Here is a 23,148-nt window from a genome sequence, read left to right as displayed (position 1 = left end):
CAGAGGTACTGACTCATTTGGGAGCAGGCAGAAAAAGATCTTCTGAAAAGCTGTTGAGAAGATTTCAAAGCAGTTTGCAGCATCAACTGGATAGCTGGCTTTGTTGAGTGATGCACAAGGAGTGTGCCCCTAGGGGTTTGAATGAGAAAGAGCGAGGCAGCAAAAGAGTCATGATTGAATGGCAGCTGGATGGTGAAGGTTTGTGTGTGCGCGTGTGTGTGGTGATCAGTAGCTTCTCACAGGGCATTTTGAATATGTGATGCCTTGCACTTGCAGGATGCTACTTTCTATCTCGTTTACCTGGCTTTTATAAGCCAATAAGTGGGCTGCATCTAATTGTGATACTTGGATTCATGATTGTGTGGTACATGGTGATTTGCTCTTCACCGGCTTCTGGATGAATAGAGAGCATAGTCTTGTGGTGGAGGTGCTTCCACCAGTTTGAGAGGAGCAAGGATTCTTTTGGCATTTACATGGCTGTTATGCACACCCTACAGTATTCCGTGCCAGCTGTTTCTGAATTGTCATCAGCTGAGGTCTTGGAATCCAATCTTTGTATTAATAACGGCCAAGTCACAAAAGTTCAAGGGGTCTCCTCTTGGTTGTTACAGTCACACCTTTCAAGGTGATCCTCTGAGGAAGTGTGTATGTCTCACTTGCTAGAACAGCCTTCCTCAGCTGGATCCCTTCCAAATGTTCTGGACTACATCTCCCATGAGCACCAGCCAGTGCTGGCTAGAGCTGATGGGAGGTGTAGCCCAAACCATCTGGAGAGAGGACATGAACGTGAATCCCACCCTACTCAATTTCCTCAGAAGCACTGAGAGCCGGAGTGGAGGCTGGCTGGTTGGTTTTTCAGCCCTTTGCTCTTCCAAGTGTGTTGTTTCTTTTGCTATGAGAAGCCTGGGCGCGTTGTAAGAAGGGGTTGGGTGGGGGGAGAGAGGAAAGCCTGTTCAAGGGCTGCTTTATATTACTGCAAGTCATTAATATGCAGACCTAATGAGACTTGAGGAAAGCCAAGAGGCTCTGAGCTCCCTGCTCCTTGCAGGGCTTCATGCTTAGTGAACAGAGCATCTATTTTGTGTCTGGGAACCTGACAACAAACCAGCTCTTGCCAGAAGTTTACATTGGAACACAGAGCCGCTCTCTCTCCCCCGCCCTTCTTTTCTCTTTCTATATCTGGCATATGGTTCCCCATACCCCGACTTCCAGATATATGCATTTTAGGCTCCTTCCTCCTCCAAGGTACCCCTAGTTGCTTCATTTCAGAGGCAGCAGTATTCAAGCATGATAAAATCCCCCTTTGCCTTCACCTCCCTGTCTGCTTCCTCCCCACCCCCTCCCAACACACATTTTATTGCGGTACTCATCTCTCTGAACATTTCAATCAGTTTATTCTCTCAACATAATGAACCATAATAACCAAATAGGAGAGAAAAGAATAAACATCTGTACAAAGGCCTGGAATGGAGAGGCAGAATGCGGGAATATAATCATCGTAATGCACATCAAGCAAAAAGCCATTTTAGTTGAGAAGCATCTACCAGTGTACTACACTTAGCTTTTTGTTGTTGCTGTTCTCTGTGTGTTTTTAATGGATTATCTGAAATTAGGGTATTTATGATGACCTGAGACTTTTTATCTGTTCTTGCATTGCCCTAATGCATTGATGCTATTTATTTCACAACGTAGGGTCCAAACTTTAAAGGCTTCATTTTGTTTTAATCTAGTTATTTGTGATTTCAACACCAAAACCCAACAAGCTAAAATGCTTGAATTTAAACCAATTCTGATCCATTTACTTAAAAAAACGCATGGTCTGTGGTATTCTTGACTTGTAGACTTGCCTGTTAAATTACAGGCTTGCGCAAATAAAGTGGAGAGGAATAAATTATATTGAACAATTTCTTTTGAGTCTAATTAGATTTAACATTTTGAATTGAAACTTTGACTTAAGTTAATAATTGAAATAACCAGTTTTGAGAAATTACTGCTAGGCATTTATGGCTATCGCTTTGCATAAGGATTTTTGCGGTATACTGACACTGTGTGAATCCATATTCATGGAGTGTCCTGGAATATCTCACCTTACTCCTGTGACTGACTTTGGGATACATATATTAAGCTCTTTGATAAATGCAAGACTTCCATTTTCTTCACATAGGTCACGTTTTCCCTAGCACCCTTTCTAACAAGTGGATCCTGCTTTCACTCTCACTCCCGTCCATTTTGCCTGGTTTATTCTATGAAAGAGAGGGAACTAGTTTTCTTTGAACTTCAGTAGCTAACAACGATCTAGAGGAGTGTTCAAGGGCACTATATATTTTCTCGCATACACACACACACACACACACACACACACACACACATGAATGAAAAACAACAAAATTAAACTGCATTAAAGAAGGCTCTATATATGATGCAGTCAAATAGTAATATTTAAATAAATGAATTAAGTTAAGTGTTTCAGCCTCCAACTTCATCAGTATTCTAAATATAAAAAAGAAGAGGCTAAGGCTGGAATATCTAACTATCCCCGTCTTCTTATCCACTTACTTACATATACAGGTGTGTGTGCTTGCATTATTTATTTATGGATGCAGAAGTTCTATCCATAGCAAATGACCACAATGTCTTTCTAATCCCCGCTTCCACTTTTGCTTTTAAAAATAGTTCATTTTCACTCTACATGTCTCCTAATGCTGCTCTCTTGCTTCACAGTTTGCTTGTTTTCCTGATTCTGTTTAGTTTCATCTCATTCCAGAAGTGCTTGCATAATAGCACTGCACCAGTGATCTAAAACTGCTAATAAATGAAGTCACCTGGAAATTAAGGGGGGGAAATACATAAACCCTCAAGCCCTTTACGTATATGCCCTGTGTTTAGCATCAGGTAGAAGAAAATGCTGTAGTGTTCACTTTAGAGATGTCAGGTGTTTGTGGCAAGCTTGGAGAAAATGGTTCTTAGGGTTATGCCAGCAGGGATGCATAGCAACCATGGACCTGGTGTCAGTGGCGTAGCGTGGGGGGTGCAGGGGGGGCCGGCCGCACCGGGCGCAACATCTGGGGGTTAGGGAAATCCATGGGTTAGGGGGCGCAAATCCATGGGTTAGGGGGCGCAAATTACTTGCCTTGCCCCGGGTGCTGATAACCCACGCTACGCCACTGCCTGGTGTGAATCCTCTCTCTTGCATGGTGAATTCACTAGATAGCCTTAGGCAAGCCATTCACAGCATCTAACTCCTCTTCAAATAAGCACACAGTATACTTAGGTACACCCGTAGGATTGCTGTAAGTGTTGCAGCTCGATAATCCTTGTGAAGTGCTGGAAACATTGGGAAATAATATACAAATATTAAAGGTTGTATACAGTTGGTGTCCTGCAGTTGATGGAAGGCAGTTAGTGGACCAGAGAGGGAGGTGATTCCCACTATAGCTCCCTGTGTCCCCAGATCTTATCCATAGGGCCCACCAAAACCCTGAAGCAGATTTGGAGAGAAATGGGGGCCAAAAATTACCTCCTTCCCCATTCCACTGACAGATGCCTTCTGTTAGCTGATACCAAATGGTATCCTTAGAATACCACCCTTAGAATGTGCTATATACAGCTACTGAATATACCTAGATTTCCCCTTTTTCATTAAGTGTTTCAGCACAACAACCCATTACCTAATGCAACTACGTAAGCTTAACAGTGGCGTCCTATAGATGTATAGTCATTGAGTTAAATGGAGCTTGCTTCCAGATAAGTGGGTCTATGATTGCCTCCTTAGTACATGTAATTGAAGGAATCCCATATTATTTCCCTATGTAGAAAGGGAAAGCGGGTTGGAACAACCTCCCTATGAAGCCAGGCTACAAAGTTTGGGGCTTTTAAATATAGTGGGAGCGGGGGGGGGGGGGAGTCAGCAAGGGACATGATTTTTTGGTATCAAATTATTTTTGGTGGGAAGAAAGTGGATAAAAGTTTTTCTCACTCTCTTATACTGCTGGAACCCAGTCTCCTTCAACAAACCTGAATTTTGGAATACAGTGGTATCTCGGGTTAAGTACTTAATTTGTTCTGGAGGTCTGTTCTTAACCTGAAATTGTTCTTAACCTGAAGCACCACTTTAGCTAATGGGGCCTCCTGCTGCTGCCGCTGCTGCCACTGCTGCACGATTTCTGTTCTCATCCTGAAGCAAAGTTCTTAACCCGAGGTAATATTTCTGGGTTAGCGGAGTCTGTAACCAGAAGCGTATGTAACCCGAGGTACCACTGCACAGTATTTGGGAAGGACAAAAGGAAGCACTTCTTCACACATCCCATAGTTGAACGATGGCATGTGCTACTGCAAGTTGTAGTGATGGCCACCATTCTGGCTTTTGGACAGCTTGAAAAGGGAGGAATTTGCAGACGATAAGGCTATTAGTCATATTCAAGGAGGGTGCCAACAACAAGGAAGATAAGACTGTCAGTGATTTATTGCCACTTGTTCTACTGAACACCAGTTGCTAGGGATCATGTGTAGGAGAGTGCTGTTTGGTTGTATTTAAGTATTTAAGTAGACTCAGTGAAATTAATGAGTCTAACTTAGTTATAGCCATTAACTTGAATGGGTCTATGTTGAGTAGGACTAGCATCTTCCCAGTGTGTTTATGTTCTGCTTATGGGCTTCCTATAGACATCTGGTGAGCCACTATGAGAACAGAGTGTGTCATCCAGCAGGGCTTCTCTTATTTTCTTACGTTCTGTTTATACTGCCTGAATTTCCATCCCTCTGTGTTGAATTACAGATTGTAAAGTCACTGGACATGGCTTTGCCTTCTTTTACTCTGTAAAGCATCATGGACACCGATGGCTTTATACCAGTACAACATAATATTATATGTATTTTGTTTCCTGAAAGATGGAATGGTATATGATCTAAACAAAAGAGTCCAATTCCCTGCTGCAACTCACTGAAGTATTGTGGACTAGTTATTTGATTGAGATCAATTACAGCTCAGGAAAATTGTTGGACTGTTCAGTATATTCCCCACATAAATGTTTTTATTGGGGTTTTAAAAGGGGAGGAATCTCAAGAGTCTAAAAATAAAAAGTAAAAAAAACAACAACCCAACAGGAAGAGTACAACAAAAGGAGAGAGAGGGTTGGGGGGTAAAGACCCCAAAGTCAACAAATGAATCCTCATGCTGTAATTTTAGTGTAGACAATAAATTTGACACAAAGTAAGGTTGCTAGATTGTGACTTCAGGTGATATAATTGTTGTAGCTTTTGGCAGGATGTGCTCCATTAAATAAACACTTCCTGCATGTAGAATTATCTCCTGAAGATAAATCTTTTTAGGAGTGCATCTAGTGGTGTATGTATGCCTCTTGGTGTGTGTGTGTTTTTTTTAATCCATGAGTAATTAAGTTCTTGGCTTCTCTTCTGAGACTTCCAGCATAGGTGCTAAGTACCACTCTCTGTGTTTGTTTGCATTTATGCTGTGTGATATGAGCACCTGTCTGCCAGGACTTGGACCTCAGCCACCACCTCATTGCATCTAGATGTTCACGGAATAAACATACAAAAAGTACGCTGACTTGAGAAGGCTAGATTTTTCATAGGGAAAGAAAAAGGCAAGGGATCTTCTCAAACTTGAACATAGCTACAGTACAGAAGTTTTTTTAAAAAATGGACTTGGATTGTAGACAAAATTTATGGCTATGCTTTTGGGCACAGATCTGAATGAAACAGGGATAGAGTGACTGTCCAGTGTGTGATTGGCTGTACTGCAAGGATTTATGTTTAGTTTTTGTTTTTAAATCTTTGCTTGCATCTGAGCATCTTAAGGGAATTGCCATTAAAAAGCCAATGACCAAGGTGTGTGTGTGTGTGTGTGTGTTTAATTTAGCAGGATTCTCTTGTCAAAGGATTTAAGGAACAATTCTTAGCTGCTCAGATAAGAACCAACAGGGTTCAATTCAAGGAACTGGAAAGAGAATTGCATTGCTGTTACTGTGTGAAGAATGAGAAATGAAAATGCCAAAATTCCAAAGGAGCATAGATTGATATTTCTTATTTTTCATCCCAGGTTGTTCCTTGATTTGAATATCATTTTGGTGCTTTTATTTTCTGGGAAGACTTTTGTATCTGTTAGTTGTTTCCGTGTAGATGCTATCCTTAAGATTGTTCACAATCCACTGGTCTAGATTCTGTCATGACGTTACTGTAATATCTAGAAAACCTTGCGGTGACATAGAGCACAGATGGAAAAAAAGATGCATGTAGTTGAAAGCAAACTTTGAAGACTACTTTTGCTGCCAAAGAGCTGGGAAGTGCCTTTTATTATTTAAAAATGTAACTGTTTTGGAGAAAGTAGGTGCAGTTGGCGGGTGGGAGGAGGGGAGGAGGAAAGAAAGTCTGGCATACTTATTACTTACAGTTGCAATTTTTAATTGGATAATTAGAGACTGATACTTTGAAGATTATTCAAAATCTCTAGAGGCTTTCTGTGCATACTTTTCTCTTTCTCCTCTTAATTTAATTTAATCAAGAAGGAACAAATCTCAAAAATGCCTAACGTTTGAAAGCAAATCATGTTATTTCTTGTAAAATTGAATGCCTTATAAAGGCTTCGTTACTGTGAATAGCTAGACTGCTTTAGCCCCATTGAATTCAATGGGATTGCACTTCCACACGTAGTTATAACCTACTTCCCTTTTTAAGTTCTCTTGCAAACTGGGTGTTGACTGCGGGAGGAGTTTCAAGCATACCCCTTTGTTACTTCAATCAATACTACTGTTGACTGTAGTCTTTATAATCATGGCCTTTTTGGTTTCCCTAGTTTATACCCCATGATATGGCTAGTGGCAGTGGAAATTGTTCAGAAATATAGATGGAGTGTGAGAGACAAATTGTTTGTTTGCTCGTGTTTTTTGTTTATAATAAATGAGATATACTGAGGGATATTATTGACAAGTAACTTGTACTAGTTGTTAGAAGAACCCTTTTGGCACAGCCATTGAAAATCCATAACTCTCATTTACTTTTAAAATCCCAGTTTAACATGTAATGGAAATTTCCCCTTTTTTTCAAATTCAATTACCATTTTTAATTCAATCTCCCCCAATGTAGATTTGGCAGGAATAGTAGATAAGTTAGCAGAGAGAGACTGCACATCATGTTAGATTTATGACAAAGTTGAGATGGAAGTGTTTGAGTGACTGAACATTTCCTTTATATATAAATCAGTAACGGGATTCTTGGTTTATTGAGAAGTTCAGAGGAAGCAACCACTTCCTTAGTCCTTGGCAGGGCTCTTTTGCACCGAAGTTTACCAAATAGTGAACAAGCTGTGTTTTAGTGGTAAATCAACAAGTGTTAGTGATAACACCAGCCATTCATTGACTAGTTGTTTATTTCTTGCAAAATAGCTATCCAAGTCTAAAGAAATGTATAATTACTATGATTTCCGGAACATCATAAGCCACCAACATGTTTATTTGGTTTTGCTGGGTTTTTGTTTGTTTGCAAGAGGAGAAGTTACCCACATTCAGTCTTTTGGGGTGGTACAGGCTATAAATGTAATGAAATAGATGGTATATGAAACCCAACCTAACACTGTAGCAGTTGCCCTCTATCCTAAATACACACTCCAGGCCATAAAAAGACTTTTGGTGACATTGCATAAATGGAAAATGGTATTATAAAACTTAAAGAAACTGGTTTTGAGCTTGGTGGTTTTAAATCACTTATTTGAAGCCACAGCGCTTAAAATCTGTCAGTTTTATGACTGATTGTTTCTACATCTGTCTTCAGAGCTGTTACAGAAAACAAAACTGCAATGCAATAGTGCAATAGACATGGTGCATAACAACAATTATAATATTCCTACTACACAATGCAACAATTCATTCAAAATGTATCAAAGAAAATTAAGACAGCATATAAAGCAGGTTCCTGGGAACCAAATGTGGCCCACCAGGCCTCTGTATGTGGTCCTTGGGATTCAGGCCACACCCCTTCCCCAGGCTCCACCCCTCACTGAACCTTCTCTGCATCCTCCTCTTGTGGTTTTATCTGTGACAATACGTCTTGCTTGCCTAGATGGAAGGTGGAGAGTGGCATGTATTGCAACATACCCCACTGGTACGTGGCTCCCAGAAGGTCACCTTTGAGATATTGTGGCCCTTGGGTTTGCAAGAAGATTCCACATTCCTGGCATATATTACAAAGAGGCATATGACAAACTGTGAAAATAACCCTAAGGCAATGAGATTAGTATATAGCCACCCCCTTTCCCAACTTCTGTCCTTCTGTCGTCTTCTGATAAAGCCTCCTAATGCAGGAGAATAGGGCATAGCAGGTGGAAGCAGACTTTCCCTGATGGTAGATACGGTCTCTCTTTCTGTAAAGTAGAGCACAAAGCCTAATCTTGTTTCTTCCTCTAAAAGGTTTTCATTATTAAATATTACATGAGAGTGACAGAATGTGCAATCCTAAACACACCAGTTAGGGTATAGGTCTCATTGAATACAGTGTGACATGCTTCAGAGTAAACGTGCATAAGATTGCTAGCTTGCCATAAAACTACATTGCAATCTGATCTGGGGGGAAAAACACACACACCCCAGAGCCAATTCAATTCCCAGACACTGAGCCATTCACAATCTCTCTGTTTACTGAATCTATGCATCACCAGCTGTGCTTCTATTGCTCCAATTCTAGGTCATTATGACACCATGAAGAAACACCTGTTAGAAACCATTTGGTAAAATGTCACCCTGTTATAGACTGCTTAAAAATAGGAGAATGCACAACTTGAATTAAAGTCTGCATTTTTGCCAGTGCAATTTCTGAACCAGAATCTTCATTTCTCTTTATTGTATTGTAGGATGTAATGGTCTGATCATTTCAGTCTTCAAGGTTTGGGTGGGAGAGACATTTTGTTTTGCCTATTGCTAAACAATTGGGATTTTGTTGGCTTTATGCTAGCAAAAACACATTTGCTAGCACAAGGAGAGCCACCCAGTTTTCACCACTGGATTTGGCAGTAGAAGTTGGTGGAAACCGGGTCTTGAAGAAACATTTTTGGTTGTGCAACCTGCTATTGGCTACAACCCTAAATCCATGCTTGCCTAACTTATGTTGTGTGTGTGTGTGTGTGTGTGTGTGTGTGTTAGGATGTGACTCAGGCAAGGTTTTGCACCTGAATTACAAACATTATACCCCTGGGAGTAGGGCCCATTGAAATCATTGTAGTTTTTCTGAGCAGAACAGCATTTTAAAAGTTCCTGTGGCTGATAACCAACATTAGTCATGTTCTGGGCAGATCCATTGAAATCAATGCATGAAAGTAACTACAGTCCGTTGTTTCAATGGGTCTATTCTGAATGTCACTCTGTTGGATAGCACCTGTTATTATCAGTTACCTGATGACATGGGAACTTAAAGTGCTTAACTAGGGTTTGATTATACCTATTTATAGTAGCTATTGTATCGTTTCCTATTTTGCATTATACTATATTATTGCACAGCATTGTACAACATGTTTAATTCACTGCATTTAGCAGCAAAAATCAAAGGAGTTTACAATTTCATAGATGTTTCACAACTGCAATTGGGGGAGGAATGACCTAGAAGACAAGGAATATAATATAGTTTTACTTGTTTTCTCATGTCTTTGTGTCAGTTTCCAAAACTGAAATTTATTTTCAGAAGCCTTTCTGAACAAATACAGAGATTGTGACTGTAATGAAACTTGAAATCCTTCTGGATAATATTATGACTTATTTCTTTATATTTGCTTCATTTTTTATGAAATATAAATGTTAAGCTATGTTTTAAAAATCAGCTTTGCAATTGCAATATCTGCTGGAAAGTTACTAGTTGGATTTATTATATAAAGAGAGGAATATTGCTGGAGAAATGTTGAAAATGTCTCAGAATGCCTTTTCTGTCCACCCCTTTTCTTTACCATTGTGTCAGCAAAGAAATAAGCTAGCCATTTATTTCACAAACCATTTGTATGTCTCAGATGCTATTCCTCCCCTAAATCTTTAATCCCAGCTGCCGTTCACGTTTGCATTCCTCAACAGCTCACCGATTAGTAATTTACTTCCAGACTTCTGCATAGCAATTATCAGTAGAAGGTTACAGTCAAATCCAGACTTTGTATTGCACAAAGCTTAATTTAAAATAAAACTGTCATTATAAAGTGAGATTAATCTTGAGACAAATCCCCTTGTGTTTCTCTAGTTATCAAGCACTTGTTGGTAATTGGGTGGGATACCTTATTTGCAGAAAATTTGCTAAGACACTGCTTCTACTTATAAAAGCTGCAGCAGAATTCTTAATATGAATCTTTGCTTGGAGGGTAGTGTGGGTGGGGATAGCTGATACTTACTTAGGACAGTGGCTACATAGTCTTTTCTATAGTAGACATTTCTCATCAGGAAAATGTAATCTGTAGGAACCAGTTGCCATTCCCGAATCCTGACACAGAGGAGCTGTACACTTTAAAGGTCTTGTGGCAGATTATTCCTTTCTCTGCAGTCCGCAGCCTGCCAACTGACTTGCAAGGCTGCCATGATGCAATGCCAGTGAGTCTTGGCTCTAGGTTTGGGAAATGACGATCTGCGGCTTACAGTGATGAACATCTGATGGTGGCCAGGCTGTGTGGATCATTTTGTTGGTATTGAACAGTATCTTTAGTGTTAATGAGTTTTGGTGTTTTGTTGGAGTGGTAAGCTTTGTGTTAGGGAAGGGGTGTGTGATTTTATTGCTGTTGTTGTCCAGCCAAGTCAACACGAGGCTTTCTTCCACTGTTACATGTACAAATTCAGCTCTAAAACCTTTCAGTTCTTTCTCCAAGCAAAGCCATGAAAAACAACTTTTGACCACTGAATTCTTAAGCATGCAGTAATATCACTCTTGAGCAAACATTGGTTATTCCATTCCACTCTTAACGACTTCAGCCATCACTGCTCCTTCGAGAAACCTGTCCTAGTGCCTTGAAGGAATCAGTCTATTGAAATGCCTATCGGAAGATAGTCTCACTTGTCATTTAGAATTCTAATAGCTTTAAAGGATTTGTAAGCAAACAGTTTCATGTTGGCAGGGACCAGTGTTTGCTGGTATAGAGTAAGCATTAACACGTTTGTCAATAGTATCTGGATCTGTGTCACATCAGGCTTCAGCTACCCTTAGTGCCACTAATTAGAGTAATTTCACAATAGGCTTTTTTTATAGCTACTAATGTGGCTTAAGGGACTGTAAAGTAGATGGTAGCAGAAAAAATAACTTGGAAGAAATGGTGCCAAAGGCTGGCTCTTTTAGGTCATGTTCCTTCCTCCAAAGTAAAGTCCTTAATCTTTAGCCTATCTGTATATTGACATTTTCCACTAGTCGAACAAGTGGAATTTCATTCCACTTAGTTACATCCCTTTCTCATCTTTCCTCCCCACTATGCCACCCTTTTTGTGTCATACTAACCCCTTGTTGATGATTGTTGGGCATCAAGCCGCTGCCATTACCATCAAACACAGTGGGACCAGCTCCCAGATAGCTTGATGGAGGAAGTTCGCAAGATTTTATTATATATATAATAACAATCTTTCCTGTCATCTTATGCTTGCTTTGCCATTTGTGGAGCATTCTAGCACTTCCTTTCTTTTTAAATGAAGGTGCTGTCTTTTGAAGACTGAATGATCAGATTCTTTACTGGGAGAATGAAGGTGGTGAAAAAAAACACCCAACTCCTTTTTGATCACCATACATCTATCAGCAGCTGGTCATGATGCTGAAGATTATATCTACAGTTTTTCTCTCTTTCCTGCTTGTAGGCATGGATCTCTTCTCTAATTGCACGGAGGAATGTAAAGCCTTGGGCCACTCGGATCGGTGCTGGATGCCCTCTTTTGTCCCTTCTGATGGACGCCAAGCTGCGGATTACCGCAGCAATCTTCATGTGCCCGGTATGGACTCTGTTCCAGACACTGAAGTGTTTGAAACACCAGAAGCCCAGCCAGGGCCAGAGAGGTCCTTCTCCACCTTTGGCAAAGAGAAGGCCCTTCACAGCACTCTGGAGAGGAAGGAACTGGATGGACTGCTGTCTAATACACGAGCGCCTTACAAACCACCATATTTGAGTAAGTACTGTTCAAAAGGCTGCTAGAGAGTTTTCCCTTGATGGGAATAAAACTCCATTCCCCAGGGTGCTTGCTAGGAATAGAACAGTATACCAGAGGCAATGGGGGGAAAAAGCCCTGAATCCCTTTGGATTAAGAACCACTGAAGAGAACAATGTTGATATATTATTATTATTTTTAAAAAAGAAAATGCCTATGGCGTTTTTAGTTTGTAACTTCTAGGACCTTGTTGAAGATGGATTTGTTTTTTTTTTTAAATGCTGTTTTTGGAACTGTTGCCCTAATGAATTTTTTAAAAGTAAATAGTTAGCAAGACAAGTATTTCCTCACATTTGTAAGCTGTTTGTGGTGCTTCTTCATTGGGACTACTTGTGGTACCAAATTTGTTTTGTACCCAACAGCTGCTTTGTTCCCCATTGAGCAAGGCTTGGCATTCATTCTCCGATTCATATTTCTCTGCTGCTGCTGCCATCGCCTTTTGTTCTCTTGACCATCCTTCATGGGATGAACTTTTAACAATCTTTTCTGGAGCTTTCTGAATTCTTGAGACCATTGTAAGTATGATGGTGCTTGTGTGTGATACAGAAGATGGTGCATAGGGTTAGGTGAAAGAGGAGAATTCCTTATTCATTTCTGTGCCAAGTGGAGTGCCTTGAAATCGCTCTTTGGCCCGAGATTCTACATTGCGATGCTTACCGGCCCATTATGTTTTATTAGGAGATCGTAAAGTCTTCCCTTGATTATAAGTGCTTAGGATGAGTCTGTGTGTCTGGAAATGAAGAAAACCAGTGCCTTCATTTAGGAAGTGCAGCGGCTGCAAAGGTTGCAGGGATCTTTCTGAAAGAAAGAAAAGCAAATCTAATTGATGAGAGTGGTAATGTCACCACTGAAATACAATATAGCAGTGCTTCCTTTTCTCAGTTCTGCCGTCCCCTCCCCAGTTCTGTCCTACAGGGATCCCATCTTAAAGTGGGAATTTATGCTTTATTTATGCTTATTTTAGCTTTTAGACTAAGAGGCCAGACATAGCAGAAGCTTCTGATTCCAGCTTTGTATATTTTAGTTTCTAGCAGCTGATGTTAAGGCACATCACTTGTTTCAAAAAGAAAAAGAAAAAAGCCGAAACACCATCTAGTTGTACTTCTTGTACCTGCTGGGTTACCTTTGAACTTAATGATCTAGAGGAGGATTGACAGATCTTTTTTTCACTGTTCAGCAGATCAGCCATTCCAAATGCACCCTTCACTCTAGAGATACTACTTCAGCCATGCATTCCTAATAACCTTTTCATGATTTTAGGTCATATGTTTCAGACCTGTAGCATTGTACATTTCTTTAAGGTGATGCCTGAGCTTGTTCAGTTAAGGTAGTGTATCTTTTTTCTTCTAATGGCTGAAAATGAACAGCAACTTTGCAGTGCCAAACAGCTATAAGAGGTTTATCATCCAAATTCAGCCTGTTCCTGTTGCTTCTGCCTTTTAAAATCATAGACCAATCTGCATAGCTGCCCCTCTAGTTTGTTTATTTTCTCATAAGTTGTGATGTACATTTGAAGATTTTTAAGCCTGCGCAATGTATTGGTGGTATCTGAAAGACATTTAAAGGGGAATAGGGATTCAGGGCTGTTTTTTGTTGTTTTTTTGCATCTAGACTTCAGGATAAAGCTATATTAAATCTAAAATCAGACAGGTTTTCCCCTACGTGCAATTAATGTTTTCTTTTGTATGAGGTTAGGTTTTGAACTTCATAACAAGCAAGAGTTATTTTAGAGAGAGAGAGAGAGGTAGGTGAAGGAGAAGAAACCAGCTACTGAAGAGCATGATGTTTCATAGAGTTGACAAAATATTTTACAATGAATAATTTCTTTTTTGAACACAACAGAGAGAGAGAGCCTATTCTCAGTTGCAATTCTAAGAGAAGCAACTGAGTTTATTCAAGTGGTAACTAGAGTCGAGCTATAGTGACCACAGGCTAATTAAGTTTAACATTCTCTTGGGGCAAATTGTGCCCCCCCAAAAGTATCAAGGAGCTGTTGAAAGCTACAAAGGGGATTTAAAACAAACAAACAAACAAACAAAGCTAATTTAGAAAACTCTTAACAGAGCAAGGTATGCTACCCATGTCTGCAGCTGTGGGAGGGAGGGCAGCCACACTTGACCCTACAAATAAAATGCCTATTGTTTAAATTGTGTTATTTCTTAGCTTCAGGATGGGAGGAGAGAAATATATTATTTGCATATTATTAAACAAGTTTAATTATTCAAAGGACAAAGAACAAAGCAATCCCAGAAACAGAATGGATAAAGTCTAGAACTTCAGTCTGTATTTCCACCGGGACTTTTGACTCTATTAATTTCCCAAGAAGCCAGTTCCTAGGATTGAGGGAGAGCTACCCCCAAACTCACACTGCCTGTGCAGAAGCCTCTGGGTGTGCTTGAAAATGTTTCCCTGAGCAGCCTTTGAATGGGAAACATACATTTGGAGAAATGATAACAGGGGGTGGGGAGGGGGGCAGTGCAACAGGCAGCCATCATGAAAGCTCAGGGATAGGGAAGCAGAGCTGGTGAATGGCCTGGATAGAGTGTTTGTTGCTGAAGAGGTTGTGTGGCAGGAGGAGAGCTGTAGGGCCATATAGAGAGGTTTGAGGGACCACATTTGGCCCATGGTTTCCCCACTCCTGTGATAGCCAAAGGATGTATACTTAACCCGAAATGTAAAAGAGGCATATACATTCTGCACCGCAAAACTTCAAGATGCTAAATAGAGCTTCACAGAGTAAGTCAGGAATATGGAGTGGGTTAGTGAAAATTACAGCTAACTCAATAAAATATAGCATATATCTCACATAACTAATAAATGCCCAAGCCTAGCAGTTGCGTGTTTAAAAGGTAGTTGGAGCAGCATAAAAATAATTTAGTTTAGCAGAGATCGACTCATAAGATTAAGCAGATTTCAAAGTAGCTGTTATGACAGTTGCATTCATTTTATCTGTTCATGTCAGGTAATTAAGAGGCCGCATCTGAGAATAAGAAGTCAAGTGACAAAGTGCTGGAACATACTAACACGTTAAATAAAAATAAGTTGCTTATACCAGATGGTATTCATCCAACCGTTGCATATGATTTTCGGGGGGGGGGGGTTGACTTTATTTTCAACAGAAATAGTCCTGTCCCTTGTTCTAGATAAATTAAACTTGGAAAATGTTTCAGTTTGCAATACTTTATAATCGCTTTGGTTATCAAATCTCATCCATTTAGAATGGCACTACTGAAAATTCAGGAGACGTCATAAGGATTGAGAGACATGAAATGTCTAAGAGAAGAGTAGTCCTTTTCCTATCTGGCGACATTTGTAAAGACAGAATATGGGCAAATGGGTTCTGGGTCATACAGATGCAAAGCACTATTCCTGCAATGGTAGGAATGATTAAGTCTGTTGAAGCAGAGAGGACAGACAGCAGAAAGGATTAAAGGACATGAAGTGGAAAACCAGATGGGAATAGAGTGGGAAAGGGGACAGTAATGAGTGTATAAATGGCAGGGAAGTTGTCCCCTTCTCCCATATGGACAGAAAGAATCTTGAGACTGTTACATATAATTTTAGCCCCAGATTGTAAGTATCTAGATAATAACGGTATGTTGCGGAAGCTCTGTAGCTCAGTGGTGTGCAATCAGTTCCAACATCTCCAGCTAGGGTTATGAAACTCTCCTGTCTGGAGCCTTAAAAAAAGAGCAAATGTGATATTTATTCTTTTAGAGTTATTTAATGATACTAAAGAGTAAAAAGGGACGCAGGTGGCGCTGTGGGTTAAAGCCTCAGCGCCTAGGACTTGCCGATCGAAAGGTCGGCGGTTCGAATCCCTGCGGCGGGGTGCGCTCCCGCTGCTCGGTCCCAGCGCCTGCCAACCTAGCAGTTCGAAAGCACCTCCGGGTGCAAGTAGATAAATAGGGACCGCTTACCAGCGGGAAGGTAAACGGCGTTTCCGTGTGCAGCTCTGGCTCGCCAGATGCAGCTTTGTCACGCTGGCCACGTGACTCGGAAGTGTCTCCGGACAGCGCTGGCCCCTGGCCTCTTAAGTGAGATGGGCGCACAACCCCAGAGTCTGTCAAGACTGGCCCGTACGGGCAGGGGTACCTTTACCTTTACCTTTAAAGAGTAAAAAACCAAGTACTGGGATTCTAAGATTGGACTGAGACCAAAACGGAAGTTCTGTGAACTTACCTCAGAGGCAAGTCCTATTGAATGGGACTTTCTACAGTCACTAAAAGAGATAATTAATCATGGCAAAGACTTGAGACTAGATGTGCTGATCGATAGCTGGCTTAAAAAAGGTTTTCAGGTTGCTTGTCCAGCCTTTGGGAAAAGTGACCAAAGGTCATTTTATGAGACTCAAGTTGGCATCTGCCTATAAAACTTGAGATGAGGAGCTGATGCTAAGTATTTGATACAGCCTTGGCTCTGGTCTGTTCAAGTCAGGTAGAATGTAATCATATATTGGAAAGCCTTTCTTCTTCTTCTCCAGCTGAAGAGATAGGAAAGGTGGCACTCCAGGTGTTGTTGAACTATACCTAGCTAGCATGGCCATTGATCAGGAGTGATTTCAGTTGCAGTCCAAAATAGTGGCGGGCACCAGGTTGGGGAATTTTGAATTAAGCATAGGCTGAGTCTTTCCAGATCACCCGTCTCACAGCCGCCGCATGTTTTGAAAGTCACTCCTGAAGGTCAGTGCCCCTCTGCAGTTAAAGAGGCTACAGTTAAAAGTGAGGATGAAGAAAGTCTTTTATAATTTGTGATGGCAACAAGCAGAATCCACACAGGGCTTTTATTTAAAGATCCTCTGTATTTGAACTAAACCCTTGCTGACTTCAGTGGGATTATTATGCTACTCAGACGAAACCACATAATTCAGATGTTATAACTGTAATTTGGCCATGGATAATGGCATGGTCAGAAAAAAACTTTTGAGAAGACAAGCTTTCAAAATAACAACTCATGTAAGTGTCTGGACCATATCAGGATGTAAAAGAGACCTTTTACTATGCCAGATATACTATGTGCAGAATTTCCCACATTTAGTCCACCTGCATTTTGAGATATTAAACCTATAATTCTATACATACCATACCTAGCAGAAGCAAGCCCCACTGGCCATGCTGAGATGTTCTTCTCAATAAACATGCATAGGACTGCCTGCAGTTCTAAAAATCACTGCTTTTAAATAAATAAACTAATCTTTTTTTTCAAAAAAACCAAACAAACAAATTGAAAAATTTTCCCCCATACCAAACTAGTGTTGTTGTTCATTTTTATGGGTTGTAATAATGTGATCTTGTAAAAATCATTTATTAAACTGTTATAATGCACAAAAAGATTTTCTATCTCATATTTTATCTCTTGTTAGTAATCTTAAGGAAGCAGTTACTTGCCCTCTCAGAGGGTCATAGCCATGGGATTGTTGGAATAACAGGCAGTGAGGAAATAGTTATGTTGAAATATCCTGAAAATTAACTTCATTTTGGGAATAAAATTACATATAAATAATATTTATTCCATGTATATTTTGAATTCTGCTTAAAAAGAACAAGAAAAATCTAGAAAAACAGGAAGGGGAATATATCCACTTTTCTAGTTTTAAATATATGATAGACAAAGCAGCTATTTTATGCAGCTATTGAAGCAGCTGCTTTGTGTGGTAAAGATGCTGAAGAGAACTTTGCAGTATGATGTCTCTATAAAATGCAGCAAGCACAGAGATGATTCAGTGCCATTTGCGTAGTACTTTCAGCCACAATGACTATAAGCTTCTTTGCAAAACCAAGAATAGATAATGTTAGTTCATCACCAAAAGGTGGAGAAATTATATATGTGCTAATAGTTTAAGAAACCATTTAGTTGCACAAAGAAACTGAAAATTAACAACTGTATTAGGCAAACCAGAAATATCACAAAATAGCATGCCAGCTTCCACATTCTCCATAACTCGTGGTCTGACAGCTTGCCATCACCTCTGTAAATTGGCAAGAATGATTTTAGCATATTATGGATTGTTATGGTTGTTTTTCAGAATTTCAGGTATATATCTTACCGAAAAATGGCACTGCACCACAGTTTTGAGATAGTACTAAAATGAGGCTGTCATAATGACTTCATTTACTATAATTCAAGCAGTGGAGATCATAACTAGGATATGGAATAGTTGCTCTTAATTTGGGAGAACATGAGTTAACAGGGTACACAGCTAGAAATTTTTAAGCATTAGCATTACTGATTCTTACTGAGCATTCCCCAACCCCATAAATACCATCTCTATTTGTCCTTTATGCTTGGAACACCTTCCATGGAGTATGAAATCCGTTGATCTCAAGGAGGTGTATAGTAGAGCTTCCTGTTGCAATGTTTTTCTTGTTTTTGGATCTGTATGATAGTGAGGAAACCCAGCTGTTAGTAGTTAAGTTATCTCTCAGCAATATTTTCTAGGTATCATATTTTTAATTTGTTTAATTTGTTATGTTTTTCCTAATACTCTGCCACTAATATCTTAAGGTCCCTGGTTCCAAAACATCCACCTTCATTTAAGAAGACTTCCTTTCAACTATCTTCGTCCTGCAGAAGAAGCAACCGTATGAAGAGCAGAGAATTAAACTAGCTCTTGGAGAGGCCCCTGTTTATGCATGCATAGGAATACAAGCTTGCATTGGACAAATCGATTGAGGAAAAAGAATACTGTGAACGGGTTATGATTTGTAATCAAAGAGATTTAGTTGTCCTAAATCTGAATCCAAACCTTCTTCCCCTGGTTTCTGTTATTCAAAACTAGATTTCATTTTTATACCAAAGATAATAGTTACACAAACTTAATTAGCAAGGGATGTTATCATAGTGGTAGAACATGTGCTTTGCATAGGTTAAATTCTTGGCATTCCTTTTGTTTTTGTTTTTAAGGATCAGGCAGCAATAAATGTGAAAGATCTCTGTAAGAACCTGAAAAGCTGCTGCCAGTCAAATTAGGCCAGGCTTTGTCACGCTGGTGCCCACAGATGGTTCGGACTAAAACTTCCCTCAGCTCGGCCAGTAGGGCTTCTTGGAGCTGATGGGAATTGTAGACAAAAACTGCTGCAGGGCACCAGTTTGGCAAAGGCTGCATTAACCAATGCTCAGCCAAATGGGCAAATAGTCTAACCATGTAAAAGTCAGTTTCCTATGTAATCACCATATAAAATACTTGTGTTCGTTTTGGTTAATAATGTTTGGCAGTAAATCATATAGTGCTATGCTACTGTTCATCTGTGGGAAGGTAGTGGTGGGGAACACACAATAATAATTGAGGCATAGTGATTGAGAGCAGCCTTCTCAAAATGTGAAACAGAAGATTTATCTGTGGGGTTAAAAGCACAAATGAAAATAACATTCACTTTGCCATAAGTGTGTATTTAATTTATGTACTCGTAGAGAAAAATGGAAAAGGATGTATGTAGTGTCAAAACTAAAAAGGAGAAAATGAAGCTTATCTATCTAAATGACTGCCAACGCTATTTTAGTAAGAACGAAAATAGTTAAGTGCTACATTATATAATGAAGAACATGAATAAGTCAGGACTAAAGTCTTCAATATAACAAAGTTGTTAGGTTTAACATGCATTACATTTGTCATTCATCTACCATGCATTTTCTACTCTGTGGCTTGCTTCTGATCCACATTAAAGCCTCACTCTCATGACTGACATGTGGGCTGTTGTGATGAGCATGTTATGCAGGCGATTGTGCCTGAGTTAAATGTATTTTAGATCTGGGGTACGTTCGGGGACATTGTCGCAACCAAAGATACATTTTGTGCCCTATCCACCCACCTGGCTTGTATCATGAGCAACTGCTTCCCATAATTGGAATTAAATATTCACACACATTGCAGTTTCTTGGCAAACATATTTGCATACTTGAACTGGTGTTTTGATTTATTTTAAAGCAGAAAATTCTCAAAGCAACTTTGTTTCTGTGAGGGGAAAATGGAAGGAACTGCATAGGTTTATCATGAAGAAGAGAAGACCAGGAGAGGTGAGGGATAGGGAGAGAGAGAGAGAGAGAGAGAGAGAGAAAGAAAGAAAGAAAGAAAGAAAGAAAGAAAGAAAGGCAAAGTTGACTACACAGCAGCAGCTTGCTGGAGTGAGGTGGTGGAGAAGTTTGTACTGTGTGGGCACATCAGCCAAGCCGATCCGGCACTCTCAATAAACCCACCACTGCACCCATTTCTCTCTCCCTCCTGCTAAGCTGTAGCGACCCTACTGTGGGAAGGTCAGGTGTATGCCTCTCTCTGCTGGCTGCAACAGATTTTTGTGTAGTCGTTTAGTCATGTCTGACTCTTCGTGACCCCATGGACCAGAGCACACCAGGCACTCCTGTCTTCCACTGCCTCCCGCAGTTTGGTCAGACTCATGTTGGTAGCTTTGAGAACACTGTCCAACCATCTTGTCTTCTGTCATCCTTCTCCTTGTGCCCTCCATCTTTCCCAACATCAGGGTCTCTTCCAGGGAGTCTTCTCTTCTCACGAGGTAGCCAAAGTGTTGGAGCCTCAGCTTCAGGATCTGTCAATCCAGCTGCAACAGATAGCAATCTTCAACTACCTGAAAGGTTGTCATACCTAGGTGAAGTCAAATGGGTTTTTTGCTTCTGCCTCAGGGGAAAGGACTAGATTCAGTGGATTGAATTTACAGGAGGATGGTTTTCAGTTGAGTATTAGGAGAAATTGTAAGAGAAGTTACAGATAGGTAGCCGTGTTGGTCTGCCATAGTAAAAAAAAAAAAAAATTCCTTCCAGTAGCACCTTAAAGACCAACTAAGTTAGTTCTTGGTATGAGCTTTCGTGTGCATGCACACTTCTTCAGATACACTTCAGTATCTGAAGAAGTGTGCATGCACACGAAAGCTCATACCAAGAACTAACTTAGTTGGTCTTTAAGGTGCTACTGGAAGGAATTTTTTTTGTTTTGTAAGAGAAGTTCAATGATGGAAGCAGATTACTGAGGGAAGTGGTGGGCTCTCTTGAAAGGAAAATTCAAATGGAGACTGTGCAGCCATTTGCTGGGAATGCTCTCTAGCTCTGGGTTTCCTTCTTCTTGCAATGAGATGGACTAGAAGGGCTACTGGATTCCCTCCATTTCTGTGATTCTACATCAAAATATTTTTAATCAATCTGTCTGGAATACATTAGGAACTAAAGCAGAATCTAATTAAAAGGCAGGAGGGACTGTTTGAATGTGTTTTTGGGAGGGGGGGTTATTGGTTTGTGATTGTTGCATTGTGTATTTTTGTATTCTCATTTTATGTTTTTCTATTGTGAACCGCTCTGGGGATCTTTTGATGAATTGCATTATACAAATTTAATTAATAACTACTATTACTGCTACTATTCAGCACTTCAACATGTCCCCAGAAGTGGTCCAGAAGCCAATTCAGCTGTTGTAATAGGGGACTTCCAAGCGTTGAATGAGTTAGCACTCCAGGTGCCATGTTCTGAACCAACTGACAACTTCACATAGCATACTATACATTGCATTTGATGTGGTTAATTCCTGACTCTGATCTGGCACTCCAAGCACTTTTTTTCACCCACCCACCCAGAACATACCAATTTGGGCAGAAACTGACACAAAAAGTCAAAGTAGACACAGCACTTGGGGATTTTAATGTAGATGCAAATTGTCCCCTCCTCTATCATCAGATTGACCATATGATGAGCAGGGTGGAGACAGTTGTCCCTTCTACAGTTTATCTGCATGAATCAGAAAAAGAGAGGAGAGGCTATAGTTAGCAAGTGGCCCATGCAAAGCTGGCCAAAGGTGAAAGTTTTAAAATTTTAAAATACCAAGCACCTTGTGTTGCATTAATTATGTGATTAGTAATTGCATCATTATTGTTAAACCAACAAATACCAGGTAAGGGAGGGAGGGATGGGCATCTCCCTGCATTCCTTTGAGTGGAAGGGTGGGATATAAATTTAATAAATATTTTACCACAGTTTTAGCTTGTCAAGTTTGCCAGGTGAACACAGAGACTTAGCTAACTACAACCTGCACATGGCGGATGCTGCAGAGATATTTGGCCCATCATTTCTTAATTTACTACATAATTTAATGTATTTAGCAGAATTTAGCTTGGACAGAATGTACATTAAATGGCTTAAATATGCCAGGTGGCTATGTTTTCCTTTCCTTCTTGGTACTCAGGAGCCTCTTTTCCTCATTCGTGATTTTACAAGAAGCAAAATGAATTGATTTCTTTTATGTAAACTGTCTTTAAATAATAAATTATAAAAAGAATTGAGTTGTTTATATTTGTAGTAGCCTGTCCTGTAACAAAGATTCAGAGCTGCCTGGCCCCTTTTGCCATCTTAAACCCAGGAGGCAGTAAACATTTTGTTAGGCCTACCTGTGTGGGGCACAGAAATCTACAGCGTTAAGTTTGCCCAATTCCAAATCAAAGTCATTGTGTCAGTACCTTTTTGTAGTTAAATAAAACAAGAGCTCAGAAATATAGCTTGCGGTAACAAAGCACACTAATTGTTGTTATGATGGCCTAGTGTCAGCGATGAAGAGGATAACAAGTGGCCTATTTCAGGCATAATATGACTCATCAGTGACTTAGACATTGCAGTGAAGAGTATGCTAATCACATATTTAAACAATACAAGCTTGGAAAGGATTGCAAATCTTTTGCGGAATGCAATTAAGTACTCTATAATCTTGATAAATTAGAAGGACGGGCTGAAATTTGATAGGATAGCACTTCAAAACACGATATAATTGCTTTGCTTTTGAACACAAAATCAAAGACCAAAGCGGATAAAGAAGTGACACAAAAAAAGAAGAAGAAAATAAGGACGGGTAACTCAAATGTGCAGAAGTCTAAGGAAACACTGGCTGGATTATGATAATGCTGTTATCTGAAGATCTGTGCTGTAATAAATAACAGCCAGCATGGACGGAAAGCATCATTGTGGATATGTGAACTCATTTTGTACCTTTAAGAAAAGGGTGCAT

At 40.0% G+C, this 23,148-nt stretch overlaps 1 protein-coding gene across 8 annotated transcripts in view; it reads left to right on the top strand.

The window, feature by feature from the left end:
• PCDH10 (protocadherin 10) overlaps window positions 1-23,148 on the top strand; it is a 51,587-nt gene that overhangs the window by 6,878 nt on the left and 21,561 nt on the right. For 4 of the 8 annotated variants that reach the window (XM_083755479.1, XM_083755476.1, XM_083755478.1 and 1 more), the window contains exon 4: window positions 11,811-12,116. The exons of 3 other annotated variants lie outside the window; for them this stretch is intronic. In XM_083755479.1, coding sequence (XP_083611605.1) covers window positions 11,811-12,116 — 306 coding nt within the window. Of the gene's footprint in view, window positions 1-11,810; window positions 12,117-18,659; window positions 19,838-23,148 lie in introns of those variants that run through there. One more of the 8 variants, XM_083755475.1, reaches the window with a different exon arrangement.

Source organism: Podarcis gaigeae (assembly GCF_964106915.1).
Source record: "Podarcis gaigeae genome assembly, chromosome: 9".
NCBI lineage: Eukaryota > Metazoa > Chordata > Lepidosauria > Squamata > Lacertidae > Podarcis > Podarcis gaigeae.
The sequence above is the reverse complement of the archived record's forward strand: the minus strand, read 5'-3'. Positions and strand labels throughout refer to the sequence as shown.